We start from the raw sequence: 14,420 nt of genomic DNA on the forward strand, positions 1-14,420 counted from the left end.
AGACACGCAGAAATGACACATACACCATTATTGTTAGTTTGATTCAAGTGAAAAAAAAGTTTTATTGCAGGAGAAATGTATTACTCATGTATTAAATACCCTTTGATAGCATAAAAATAGCAACAACTAAAAAGTCTGCTAACATTATGTGGAATGTAAACTTTAAATCACTGTTCAGTGTTTCGGGTGACAAACAAACTGCCTTGTAATAGCCAAAGTACAGTCATAGCACCAATGTTTTCAGATCTATACAAGTACATAACTTATCACAGTTGGCTTGGCTTACTAAGGTATACAAGTGTAAAAAGCAAATCTATAGTGTTAGTAGACAGCACTACAAATACAGTGTTGCGTGTTGATTCTATTAGGAGATATATTTCATGTTTTTTCACGACAGCCATGGCTGGGCTTGATAAAGAAATTAACAACATCTGTTTTGGAATGGACAATACAAACTCCAGCATCCAACAACACATTTCTGAACACAACATTTCTTCTGAAATTCTACAAAGCTCAATCAAATCCTTTTTTTTAAGACAGTGCAAAAAAGAAGCATTAGTAAAAACTAGAAAATACAAATGGGAATATTTGGTGTTGGATGTTTGGTGGTCTTAGCGAAATCATGCAAAATAATGAAAGTGAGTAAAAAAAACAGGCAAGCCAACATGTCAATGTCATCATTATGTGTGAGGAAGATTAATGACGCTGGACCTTCAATCTTGATTTCAACAAATGCCTTGACTCATTGTGTCCCTGAGCCAACTTGTGTGTCCACATTGTTGATGCTGTAATTTTGTTCCACCAAATCTTTACATGAAACAATAAGAACACTCACAGCCCACATCAGCAGCTCAGAAACCGTTACTCTTCACCCAGCTAAGTGGTATGAAACCAGTAACCAAGCAACACATTCACTCCTCACAGCCTTCAGCCAGTTTGTAAAACTAGCAACAGGCTCAAACAATGGTACAATTGTGGAATGTGTGTGTATAATGCACCTCTAGTAGATGGGCTATTAGAAGGGAGACGGGGCCCGCAGTCAGCTGCTGAGAGCCATATCTCCAAATACATTTGTGTGGGATGCTTTGAGGAACTGAACGTAATTCTGCAGACTTCGGTTGGTGCTATCTGACTGCTCCAGGCGATCCTTCACATCCTGCAGTCGGCTCTGATATCGTCGCTCCATCTGAGCATCATAAATACACACCTTACAGACCTATGTATAATTTATACACACAATAATTTGAGGAAACTGTTAATTGGGGGCGTTACCTCATCTTTTTTGCGTTGCAACTGGTTAATTTCTGAAGTGGTTCTGCTGAGTTGGGTTTCTAAGTCCAATATCTTAGACTGGGTGGAGCGTTCCTTGGTGGAAGCACGTTCTCTGGTCTCTGCCATCTGGAGATAAAATAACACACCAAACATAATTAATGGGCAACATGTGAAAACAATATAATCTGTATATATCCCCAACAACAGGCACTTCAAGACACAACTCTACACACCTCAGGTGCAGAAGCCAATGCGTGTACAACTGAAGTGTAAGAATGAATTCTGATAAAACATTTTGCCAGATGATCCAGCATATCCCTATTGTTTCTGTTAAGAGCTGACGCTGAAATGAATATGTTTTCTGATGCTGATGCTGCTACAGCACAATACTCTTAAGCACACTCTTTGTATGGCTATTATATCCTGTTTAGCAGGAAGAAGTTGTCAGGTTCAGACCTGTTGGCGAGCATCATCCAAAGCCTCTTCCAGTTTTCGGTTGAGCAGGGAACATTCCTTTGTTTTTTCTTCCAGACCCAGCTGATTACTGTGGATGGTCTCTTCCCGTTTGGCAATGACTGCTAGCAGGTCGCTGTTCTGATTGCTAGACTCCTCCAGCTTTCTGCAAGATAACAAAAGAAAGAAAAAAACTGTTAGTCCACTGCGTCAAATTATTAAGATGGTTTCATTTTTATAAGCTTTGAGAATGGCACTGACATAAAAATGATGAGCAGTAACTAATCAAATAGAAAAACAGGTTTTATCATGCAACCAGAAGGCTTTCAGGTATTGAGGGAATCACAAATAAACAATAAAAAAATTAATAAATAAAAACACCTTTTCACAGAACTATAACTCTGTCAAAACATAGATGTGGTACATAATGTTTTACTTTCAGTGACTTTCGAGTATCATTTTCTTTGATGTCCACTGAGAATGAACTAAAAAGACTTAGAACTCCAGAATCCAAAAAAGTTTTCTTCGGTATCAACATAATATACTCTATGTACTTTTATGGGTACCCGGCAAATAGTTAAAAGGTGTTGAATAGGTGTAAAAAGCTAATTTAGCATATATTTACTGGTGCCAATTAGACCAACTACCAAAATCTCTGGTCTGGGCAAAGTGTGAAATTACGACTTTAATAAAAAAGGTGACAGACCTTTCCAGACTATCCACTCGCTGCTGAAGCTGTCTGTTCTCATCCAGCAGTACCTTGTTCCTTTGTTTAAAGAGTTCCATTTGGTTGCCTTGGGTCTCTACCTACCATAACATAGGACAAGTACTTTAGTGGATGACTTGGACTGTAAACCCAACTGTGTGAATGTTGAGTACATTTACCCAAATGTGTAAAAGCACAAACTTGTTGAAATAACTCACTTATCCTTCTTAGTTATAGATAAGTGTACAATGTTTTTTTAATTTAATTTTACTATCTGATATTGTTACAATCAATGTACATACACAGAGATAAATTCTGTATATCTGCTATAACAACTATCATCTTTTTGTGATATTGTGAGAGTTGCTCCATTTTGAAGTCTATATAACCACACTTCTGTTTAAATACATTTTTATAAACCATCTTTCATTGCACGGATCTTTCGCAAATGTAAATGGTAAATGGTCTGCACTTATATAGCGCTTTTCTACCGAGCTGGTAAATGTCTTTACCCAACAGTTTGAATAGCCAAGTTTTTCATTTGACTGACAGTCAGAGTGTATAAAATGTTATATCTAATCATAATGCATGTCTACAGTCTGAAAATGAATTATCATATGCAGTAAAGGACAATATGTACACACTGTAAAGGTTTTCAACTGACTAACTTCTCTGCTGAACAATTTTACTTGAGTGTCTTTAAACTTTGTAACTGTGAATGAACTATGCATGAGCCTCTAACTTCTAACTTTGCTGTGTGTGACCTAACTGAGCTACTTTCCACAAAGAAATTCTGGCAGGACTAGAAACCATTGGGCAGAATTTTTTGCCTGCACTGCAATCAAGTCTTGCCTGACATCTCACCTGTTTCTACCCAAAATACACAAATGATTAAAAAGTGGCAGGAGAACCTTTCATTCTATTTCACACACTGGTTGCTGCTCTGGTTCCATTGAGGTTACGATGTTCCAAGAGCTTTTCACCTCAATAAGAAAATCCTCACCTTTTAATATTGCACCCTTACAGTAAAAACAAACAAATACAATAAGAGAGGGAGCAGAAGTAAAAGCACCTTTTCACCCATTATACTGCTAAATATTTAAAAGTGAATAAAGCTTAAGGGCCAGATGAAATATGAATATACTATGCTAATAAATAGAGTGATGTACAGTGCATCCAGAAAGTTTTTACGATGCTTAACTTTTTCCACATTTTGTTATGAGACAGCTTTATTCCAAAATGAATTAAAATTACTGTTTGCCTCAAAATTCTACAAACAATACCCCATAATTACAAAGTGACAAAATTTGTTTGAAATCTTCGCAGATTTATTAAAAATAAAAGAATCATTTGTGCCTAAGTAATCAAAGCCTTTGCTTATTCGAGCACTTTTAGCAGAGCCTCAAGTCTTGAGTATGATGTTACAAACTGGGCACATCTATCTGTGAATACTTTCTGGATGCACTATATTTCAAATATTATTCCAGCTTTCCCAACACTTTGGTTTATTTCTTCAATTCTTGCATTATTCCAATTCAATTGTATAGGACTGTATGGGACCTTTAAGCGGAGATCTGTCAGAGTTGTGCTGAGCTCCATGTGGCCTCTCTCCAGGCTGCGCTCCTTGTCCTGAGCCTCCTGCAGCTGCCGCTTGGAATGTTGTAAAGCTTCAGGAAGAGGCTCCAGCTCTGCTAGCCGCCCCAGTAACTCCCTGCGCACTTCCTCTACTTCCTTTTCCAGTTCCTCCCGCACTGCCTGGGCCTCGTGCTCCGCCTGAGCCAGTCGTGTTCCATACTCATCTGCCTCAGCCCGAGTTTTCCCCATCTACATAGCGATGAATAGTGGAAGGGAAGGCTGAGTTTACTGTACTGTACTGTTACCTTTTGTACAATCTCAACATTAAACTGTTGCATTCCCAGTGGTATATTATGCTTCACATACCTGAACCTTATAGCTGTCCAGCAGGCTTTCGTATTGCTTGATAGAAGCTTTAACCTGCTGAAGCTCTGACTGGGACAAGGCCAGTTTCTCCTCCACTGCAGATAATGTAGTCTGATAGAAACACAGTTTAGCTGTATTAGTTATTACTAACTTTCAGGACAAGTATAGAATGACAAGTTTCCAAAGAAAGCACTTTTTGTTTGTCCATTTTAGTTCTAATTTACTTTGAACATGACATGTTGAAACTTTTTAAATGTAAAGGAAATGGCAAATATAAACTATGATTAATGGTTTCTGGACATGAACTTTTCAATATGTTATTTTATTTTTTAACACCTGGGAGAGCTTATATGATCAATTTAGGACCACCCACACTTGAATCTCTGGAACGAAAACAGGTAGACATTAAATTTAATATCTTCAGACTGAAGAAGGTACTTCAATGGGTAGTGAAACGTCCAGTCCAGTTGCCATAATTCAACTTCCACATAACTGAACCTGGACAACAGAGAATCTTCACCGACGTAACATTTAATAATAAGTAGTAGCATGGTATTAAATGTTAGCTGTTTTGTAAGATGTAATCTTGGAAGTTTCCAAAGGTTTAGTTGTTGATTAATGATAAAGGAGTTTCCTGTTTTTTCACTGTTCAATGTTAGCTGGTGGCTGGTGAGTGTAGTGGTAAGATCACCGCCTTCTGGGGTTCGTAAGTCGCTTGGAATAAAAGCGTCTGCTAAATGTAAATGTTAGCTAAAAATGATAAATGGGTTTTGGTCACTGTAAAGTGATGGTTTGGTAAGTGTTTTACCTTCAGGGACTGGTTCTCCAGTTTGGCAGCAGTGCTTTCTGTGGTCAGTCCATGCAGGTGATCCAACAGGCTTTCTCTCTCCACTCTGCCTTTATCCTCTGTCCTCTGCAACTGTTCCGTCAGCTCTGCTATACGGCTATCATACCACATAACAGAATAAATGTCATCAGTTTCATCTGTGTTCACCTTCTCCCTTATAAGCAGGTCTGCTAACCTGTCCTTCAAGGTAAGAGAGAGAAGAGATTACTCAAAAGCTTGCACCAGATATTTCATACAAACAAAAAAAACTAAATGTTTTTTTATAACCTTATAGATTGTATTAGCAAAGTATGTACATAATTAGTAATAAAATAATATCAAACAGTTAGGTAACTAGTTTGTTTGACAATGAAATTTTATTCATTTGTATCTGTCTGTATCAGGAGCTGCAATTACCTGTTTAACAGTGACAGTTCAATCTCCAGTTTACTCTTGTCTTTCACTTCTTGGGAAAAGCGACTTTGCCAGGTCTCAGCTGCTGAAAGAGCATCTGTCACCTGCTTCTCCTGTTAAAAAAATATTTAACATAATGTCAATAATCTAATAATTAAACAATGTACCTAGTGAGGATGTTAAAAGTAATTATATAAACTTAGCATCCCCATGTCTTGTGTCATTCCAACTAATGAAAGAATCATTAGTAGATGACCCAGTCTATTCAGTGACACAGTCCTACCATGTCCAGCATCTGGATACTAAGCTGGCCTACAGTGTCCTCACTGCGCTCAGCACGCTGTTTCTGGGCCCGAGTGGCTCGCTTCAGAGCCTCTCGGTCTGCACACCCCTGCTCCTTTAGCCTAGTCAGCTGCTCCTCCAGATGATCCATCTCTACCTTCTGCTGATTGGCTGCTCGCTCCAGGTTCTGAACCAAATGAAAAGAGAAAACCAAGCATTACAGAAGGGTTAACTGTTTGTTAAGTGTCAGACTGATAGTGACAATACACACCAAATGACATTAGATGATAACTACCAACAATGGAATATACTTGGACATGCTAGATCCCATGACAAACCTTTATCTGCACACTAAGCCGGTTGTTCTCAGCCTCTTTGCTGCGGAGCTGTCCTTGTAAATGTGCTCTTGTTGACTCTAAACTCTTGGACATATCAGCTGTGCTCCTGGCATTGTCCTGCACTCCCAAAGTCCAACAGACTTGACATGAGTAAAAATATGCATGTCTGGTTTGACTAAAAGATCAAATGCTTAAGTAAGATACTGGTTTATTTTAGATCGCTTTTCATCAGCACCACAGTTAGACTGGAAGCTATTTATAGCAAAAACATTAACATATACAGACAGCTGTACTCCCAATACTGTACCTTCTCAGTGTCTAACAGTTTGGCAAGTTGTTTAACCTCTCTGTCTTTCTCCTGAAGTTTCACCACAAGGTGCTGTAAAAGGAAAAGTTTTGTTTGAGTATTACATTTCATACACATAGGGAAAACTAAATGAAGACACAATCTATTTACACACAATACTATACTGCTTGAGTCTCTGTACTTGCTGTTATTATGTTGTTGTGTCTACTGTACACTTGTCAAACAAGTGCATTGTTGTGGAAAATCATTTCCCCTTGGGGACAATAAAGTCAAAGTCAACATAATACAAAAATGACATTGCGTCTTTTCATAGGTATTTTGATTGCGATACAGAATGAGTATTCAGAATGGGCTAATTACAAGTAAAATTTAATTAAAATTAAAGTAGATTTAAGTAGCGTTGGCAAGCTACAACTCAAGCCACAAGGGTTGGCTGGCCCTAGGGACGAGGGGCGGGCCTCCCTGCTGGTGCAGGGTCAGACCTGGGGTCTGGGCTTTGGTGCCCTCGACCTGTGCAGTCCCTCAGTGGGTGCTCGGGCAGGGCGCAGCAGGGGTAGGGGCTAGGTGGGGGTTGTGGTGGGGCTGGGGAGGGTGGGTGACCTGGTTGCTGTGGTTGCTGGGCTCCATGCTGGGGTTGGACCACTCGCACAACTGCGCCCACATGTACCTTTGAGCATGCGGTGTGAATGTGTACAAGTGTGTTGTGGATGAATGTGTTTGACTGCACAGGGGTGAGTTTGAGCATGTGTGTGGGAGTGAGTGTGGGAGTGAGTGTGTGCGAGTGCAGCACCAGCATCAGCAGGCCTGCTCTAGGAGGGCAGTTGCTGTTAGGTCGCCTGTGGTGTTGCCCCTAGGCATTGCTGCAGTGCCCCTTGGGGCCGGTGGGCCTGGCCTTATGTGAGTGGGGCGGTGAGTTGAGACGAGCGAGGGAGCCCATCAGTGAACTGGCTGACCCGTTCACCCAATTACATATTCAAATTGACCTAGGGTATGCGTATGTTGGTGCGTGAGTATAGATAAAACCATGTGTATGGTGCACTTGTGGAGGATCAGTGTGTGGGCGGTCCATGTTCGGCTCAGGGAGCTCTCTTCTCCTGCTTCCTGGGTGGTCTCCTCCTTTGCCTCCTGCTTTGCTCGCCATGTGGCAGGTTTGTTGTGGTCATTCGTCCATGCCAGGGTGGCAGTACAGGGGTTCTTTCGTGGGTTCCTATTGGGCTGTGGGCGCACAGGCTGGGATCCTTGGGTTTGGTCCTCACATTGGGGGGAGTGTTTGCTGGACCCGGGGAAGCCTTTCCGTGGCTCCTTCTGCTTCTCCTGGTGGGCTGGGCCCGGCTATCTCTCTGCAACCTCCTAAATCTGGGGCAGGGGGCGCTCTAGTGGCTGTGTCTATTCTTGCCATTCACTAGACCTAGTGCAGAATGGCAGCCATGTTCCACTTTTGTCACTTTGGCTGGAGTCGCTGGAGTCACTAGCGGCACCAGAGGGCAAGAGCACACACGCATCACGGACATGAATCATCACTGTGGTGGCTGCTGCAATGTTGCTGCACCACTAATGTGATAGTGGGATGTGCTGGTTATGCTTGGACTGGGTGGTAAGCACTGTATGTTTGGACTGTTATCATTATCGTTGTTGCTACTGTTAATATCATCGGTTGTTTTGTTTTTTTTTGGTGGTTGTACCAAAAAGACTAGTACTGACTATATGCATAAACCTTAATTACACCTGGATTAAAACACACTCCACTTGAAAAAGCAAAACTGTCCAGCACAACATGGCATCCAGTACTCTATGTTGCATACTACCTGCCGGACAGGACATGGTTGAAAAAACTCACAGCATTTTCTGCCTCTGTGTCTGCTAGTCTCTTGAGTAGTCCGTCTTTTTGCTCTGACAGTCTGATTAACTCCATCTGCTCAAAAAGCAACCAACACAAGTAAAAGTCTGTCAGTCAGCTTGACATTTACTACACAATAGTGTTGACATTCACACAAGGAATATGTTTAAGGAGCAGGTGGACAACACAAGGATATTGTCCTTGTATATAGTCACAACATATGACAATATACTGTTAATTTCTCATCTGACATAGGTATTTCTTTGCTGTTACCATGGTAACGGTTCATTTAATGTATCTGGTCGTATTACAAATAAGTATCCCTGCCTTATGACAATATTGGATTTTTTCATTTTTGTCTTGTATGTATAAAATGTCCTTATTTACAGGGACTATATATAAAGTATAAAAACACAGACCTACATCCATCTAAAGAGAACAACAAATATTAATTAATATGTTAATATAAAGCTAATAAACAAAGAATGGAATGTGGCGTTACAGGTACACACATTACATTTACACACGATGCAGTTTATTTTAAATGCTCTTACATTTAAAATAAACTGCATCGTTCTATATCTGCCTTTTAATAGTAACACAATTCACAGCATCTATTTCTGTAATCTAGCATCACTCTGGAGCTGCAGGCTCCTGTCTCCACCAGGTATCATGTGTCACATTCCATATCTTCTCACACTAATGTGGTAATGTGATTTATACAACATTAGCAAAAAAGTGTTTTATTATAATTGTATAAATGTGTTCTCATGTTAAGTGGACTGTGCTTCAAGTATAAGCTGTGGAAGTAAAATTACTCTGTTTAAATCATAATAAGCTACACAAACCTGTCACATCTGCACTGTTTACATAAATCTTCTGTGTAAAAGGCTGTTAACATAAAAAAATCTCGTCTTCTAAAGGTAACATAGACAACATGACCATCCAAACAACAACAGTGTCTCTGTGTAACCAGTTTAAAATGTAAACTCCCAGATGTAGTTACCGTACCTCAGAACAATGCTGCTCTTTGAGAAGGTGTCGAAGTGTTCGGCTTGTGGCTTCAAATGTGTCTAGTTTCTGCAGCAACAGCTCCTTCTGACGGGTTAAGAGAGAAGACTCACAACCAGACAGCCTCTACAACAAACAGAAAAGACAGAGGTTCATATACATCATTGAACACATATAACACCAACCATTTATGACAACCAATTGACACCCAGCTGTTCTTGCTCTTAAGAATGCCATTATATCAGAAGGTCTACCTGACTGCTGTGGAAAAAAATAACCTGTTAATTTCCAAGCTTGTTAGATTTCTACAACATGTTAGATGTTACATACTGAGAGTTAATGCTTGGTTAATACTCACACTGCCACTAGCAACACACAGTTTGGAAACAGACTCTTGCAGGGCTGAGACTTGCTTGGCAGCTGCTGTACTATCTACCTCAGCCTCCATCAGTTTCCTGAGCAGAGCATCTTTGTCCTGTTGCATACTGTCTTGCCTGCAAGGACAACATGAGAACAACAGTCCAAATTGAACTTGTCTCACTATACATTATTATTATTATTATCAGTGCAATTAGCTTCATGACCACAGGTAAATTAAATCAATTTTTTGACATTCTAACAAGCTTCAACAATGTACCCGTTTATCCTAAACATTTCAACCCCAGATTTGCCCACAACTTGTGTGATTCTGTTTAGGACTCAATTATTTTCCAAACTATGAATAAATTAAAGCCAACATGACTGACTTTAAGATCAGTTTCAACTGCAGTCTCTTCTTACATACACTCCCCAAACAGTACTGAAACAATAAGGCCAATTCCTTTAATTTTGCTGTAGATTGAAAACATTTGGGTGAATATGAGAAAAAAAAAAAGACATTTCAACAACAACATTTCAGCTCTCATTTGTGTTCATTTGTATTTCATGTTTATGTCAGGGTCCGATACACAACTTAGAAACTAGCAACTTTTGTTTAGATCCATGCATTTTTTTATGTGAGCAAAAGCATTGGAACGTGTTACTGACAAATGTGTTTTGTTGCCCAGGTGTGTCCTATTAGATTGACTATTAAAACACTAAATGGTTCTGAATGTTTACGCTCAGCTTCAGATTTAGGTTTTGCCTGTTCAGACTGCATTTATAGTTAAGGAAGAAGAAAAGAAACTCTGGTTTACTAAGTAACAGATGAAGGCCAAGGAGAACAACAGCAGTTGACCACAGAAACATAGTGAAAGCTGTAAAGAAAGACTGCTAAAACTACAGTTAGTGACATCAGCAACCACCTCCAGAGGGCAGGAGTCAAGGTATCACAATGTACCGTTTGCAGAAGACTTCATGAAAGAAAGTACAGACAGCACCAGAAGATGCAAATCACTCATTAGCAAGAAGAATAGGAAGGCCAGGCTGAACCACAACAGGTATAGAAATAAGCTTAAAATTTAAAAAAAGATGCACTTTGTCATGATGTCATGTCTTGGGATGCATGGCTTCTTCTGGGCCTGTTTATTGGGCCTGAAGGTTACATCTTCTAAGTTGTGTATGAGATCCAGATGTAAGCACCTGGAAATTAAAGCTGAAATGTTGATCTTTTGTCTCATATTCATCTTTTGATGTCAAACCCAAAGGTTTTTTGCCTACAGCAAAAATAAAGTAATTGGAGGGTACTGTGTGTTAGAAGTAAGAGGCAAAAGAAATGAAAGAGAATACTGATTATAGACGTACATTGCTGTCCCACGTAAACCTATTATTTACCTGTTGTAGTCTGTATCCTCCAGCATCTTCTCCATGGATTGCCGTAATAGTGTGTTCTCCCGCTCCGTCTCTTTCAGCTCCTTGGTCACCTCAGCCAACTCTTCCTCCTGTTCTGCAATCACTCGCTGAGAGACACTTAGCTGCTCTGACTGATGCTCCAGCAGCTGCTCTTTCTTCTGCCGTTCCACCTGCACACACACAGAAGTAAACAAGTGCAAAATAAATGCTGACAGAAATACAAATGATGCTACTGGGGTAATAGTCATCAAGTGTGTGTGGGAAGGCTGCAATCCATTTCAAAATATCTTTACATTGACAAATAACACTGTGGTAATAATAAAAATAAACGTATAAAATAAGTGGAGGGATTGTACAGCAACATTTCCCAAAAAATATGACAATGAGGAGGTTTCCTTATGTGACTGACCTCATTTTTCAGAGAACTGACTTCACTCAGTAGGCTGTCAACCTTCCTCTCATACTGGTTAATACGTCCATGTAGCCTTTCCTCTTCTTCTGTGAGGTCAGCCAATCGCAACACAGAATGAGAATGTTCCGGTTCTGCTTCGAGGAGTGGAGGCGTGATTTCAAGGCGGTGCGTTGGCCCCTTGGTGCAAATTACACTTTCAGTAACACTACATCTTTGACTGCATTAGCTCATTTACAATGCTGGGACAAAAACAATCTTCCTTCAAGATGTGTTACCTCCCACTTGTATGAAGCATCACGTACTGAGGCTTTTCCTGGTGGAATCCATGGCACTCGAGCTTTGACTGTGGCTGTAGGACGGAGGTTTCCTCTGTCCACCTTGGTCTTCCCCTTTAAAATACAGTGTGTGCAGTAGAATGTCATTTCTGTCTGCCAGGTCTGCTTATGCTACACAATAGCTACATTTTATGAGAACGGGTACAGTATGTACTACAAGCTTGAGTAAGTGGAATGAGTTTTCAAAACTTCAGTAAATATGAAGCATAAGATCAATAAGGAACACATCCTCATCTACAACTCGAAAGAAAAAAGAAAAAAATGTCACCATAAGAGACAGGCGATAATGAATCCCTAACCTGAGGAGTTCTGTTTGGACTTGTCCTATGGCTCTTCACATGCACATGGATTGGTGTTGTGTCGCTGACATGCACATGAACAGGAGGTGAACTTGATCGAGTTCTCATTGCTTTCCTCTGTAAAAACAGTGGATGATGAGTGAACCAAATCTAAGCTTTGTTTGTGGTATAACTATGGGGGAACACAAGGAACTCAATACCATATATATTTACTAAATATGATAATACATCTAACAATTTACTGTCACATCATAAATTAACTTTTTACACCACATTTACTTATATATTTGTGATCACTGTGTAATTGCTATTGCTATTGACTATCGTCAATCAGATATAAAGATAAACGTTTAAAAACTGGAGTAATATGAATTTTAGATATATATTTAAGAAGTTTTTGTACTTCCTAAAACTAAACCTATACATATATCAACCTATTTCATATTAATAAAAAGGTATAAGTAAAATAAAAACAGAATTTGGCAGTAAATACTATCGTATCCACTTTATAATTTATTTACGTTGCTAAACCTTAAGAAACTGATCAGTTATAAATTCCAACCTAAAACAAATGGATTCATGATGCTTTATGTAGGAATTCAGCAATACGTTAGACGACCATAGTTTATCAGGTTTTAAAATACACATTAATCTCAGGAAGCATAGCTTTACTGTTTCAAGTTACGTTAGTTAGCTAAATACACGAGTTTGACATTAGCCGTAGCTACTAGCTAACCTTGACTGCAGCGTTTGCATTCTCTTTGCAGTTAACAAATACTCCGTCTTACCATATGAGAACCAAATTATGCACGCCAAGACTACTAAATATATTTCATTAACAAAGCAGGAGTTTGTGGTTTATCGGATCAAATTAACGGGTTAACATAAATTGTCCGTTGGAGTGAACGCTTAGACAAACTTCAACATGTTACGCTAACATTAACTCAACTCTGATTGGCGTGTTTGAGGCACGTGACCTAATTATCCAACACTGATAGGACCAGAGTCGCCAGCACGGCGTTCCTTAGCAACACACTAAACTTAACTGAGCCGCATCAGAGTCGTGTAAAGACACAGACGGGTTTCTATGTAACAACAACACATGCCAGATATGAAAGACGTCCGTCTGTCTTGTACTTTCATCGGAAGCCAACGTCCTCAACTTAAAGGTAAACTGCCATGTCAAAATGTACGTGAGAGTAGTGCAGTATCTCAACATTACCACAGGAGGGCGATACATAGCCGTAAATCTTCCAGTGACGTGACGTCACCGGATCCAATACGTCCCAGTTCCTGCAAAGTAAAACGGTCAAGAGGTGTTTTAATAAAAAGGAACATGGAGAAGGTTAAACAGGCTGTTGACAGATTATGATTATTATTATGATTTATTCTTTCACAAGCCTACCCCTACACAAACCCGCCCTTGACATCTAGGAAATGTTTCTCTCCCTAAATCATGTAGTTAGTTCACTGATTTGAACAATTCACAATCAGATCTAGATACTGTAAGAACTGTTCCAAGGATCCATTTAGTCAGTTCCTACATAGTATTGAGGAAAAAGATCATCTCTATTAACACCACCTTTATTTATACTTATACTTGAAACTATAGTCGTGGATTGCAAATTTATACTGTGACATGATCTTACTAATTAACTATTTTAAAGAAATTTTTAATGGATATAAAACAGATTGTGGGGTTACTGTGTTACTGTGGGGACGCTATGTGGAAAGCTAAGAATGGAAAGCAGGGCTTGATCCAGGCTGTAGGGAGGAAAACCACTGACTCTGACTGGTGATGGAAAGACGGCTTCGAGGAACTCCTGAACCCAACCAACACATGCTCCAAGTGTAAAACACATTTAAATCTCATTTAGCCTGCAAACACATTGGGGTCTCCTAGGAAGAGCTGGATGGTACAATGTCAGGGTTAGTTCAGATGAGACGCACCCTGTTATTTCATGTCATCTATGGTTCATACTACTGACAACTCCACCTCTGACAAGGTGTCAAATCAATAACATGCTAATACTTCTAGTACAAGCCTTTAAAATAAAATATCATGTTGCATTAACTTAACTCTCTGGCAACATTTGAACATTGACAAAACTGTTATAAGTCAATCAGTAGTTATAAATCTGTGCCTTCTTCTAAGATAGATGCAATTCTACTGCCAATCTTTGTGTGTCGACTCTGAGGCTTCACTCATTTTTTTAC

At 39.6% G+C, this 14,420-nt stretch overlaps 1 protein-coding gene across 1 annotated transcript; it reads right to left on the minus strand.

The window, feature by feature from the left end:
* Nucleotides 1–42: 42 nt before the first annotated feature.
* Nucleotides 43–13,141, minus strand: odf2a (outer dense fiber of sperm tails 2a). The gene is made up of 19 exons (XM_026340267.1): nucleotides 12,992–13,141; nucleotides 12,204–12,320; nucleotides 11,845–11,958; nucleotides 11,567–11,746; nucleotides 11,140–11,327; nucleotides 9,746–9,881; nucleotides 9,388–9,513; nucleotides 8,377–8,451; nucleotides 6,540–6,611; nucleotides 6,233–6,349; nucleotides 5,896–6,081; nucleotides 5,616–5,725; nucleotides 5,181–5,316; nucleotides 4,373–4,483; nucleotides 3,992–4,255; nucleotides 2,432–2,532; nucleotides 1,729–1,891; nucleotides 1,273–1,398; nucleotides 43–1,186 (listed from the first exon to the last, which is right to left on the minus strand). Exons 1-19 carry the CDS (start codon nucleotides 12,992–12,994, stop codon nucleotides 1,040–1,042), a joined length of 2,472 nt encoding a protein of 823 aa, XP_026196052.1. The 5' UTR covers nucleotides 12,995–13,141; the 3' UTR covers nucleotides 43–1,039.
* Nucleotides 13,142–14,420: the final 1,279 nt, after the last annotated feature.

Source organism: Anabas testudineus, chromosome 22 (assembly GCF_900324465.2).
Source record: "Anabas testudineus chromosome 22, fAnaTes1.2, whole genome shotgun sequence".
In the NCBI taxonomy this organism is placed as follows: domain Eukaryota; kingdom Metazoa; phylum Chordata; class Actinopteri; order Anabantiformes; family Anabantidae; genus Anabas; species Anabas testudineus.

Coding starts and splice junctions, on each gene's coding strand:
- odf2a (XM_026340267.1), bottom strand. Junction 4,256..4,372: donor TGGACAGCTATAAGGTTCAG/GTATGTGAAGCA, acceptor ATCGCTATGTAG/ATGGGGAAAACTCGGGCTGA. Junction 1,892..2,431: donor CGAGTGGATAGTCTGGAAAG/GTCTGTCACCTT, acceptor GTTATCTTGCAG/AAAGCTGGAGGAGTCTAGCA.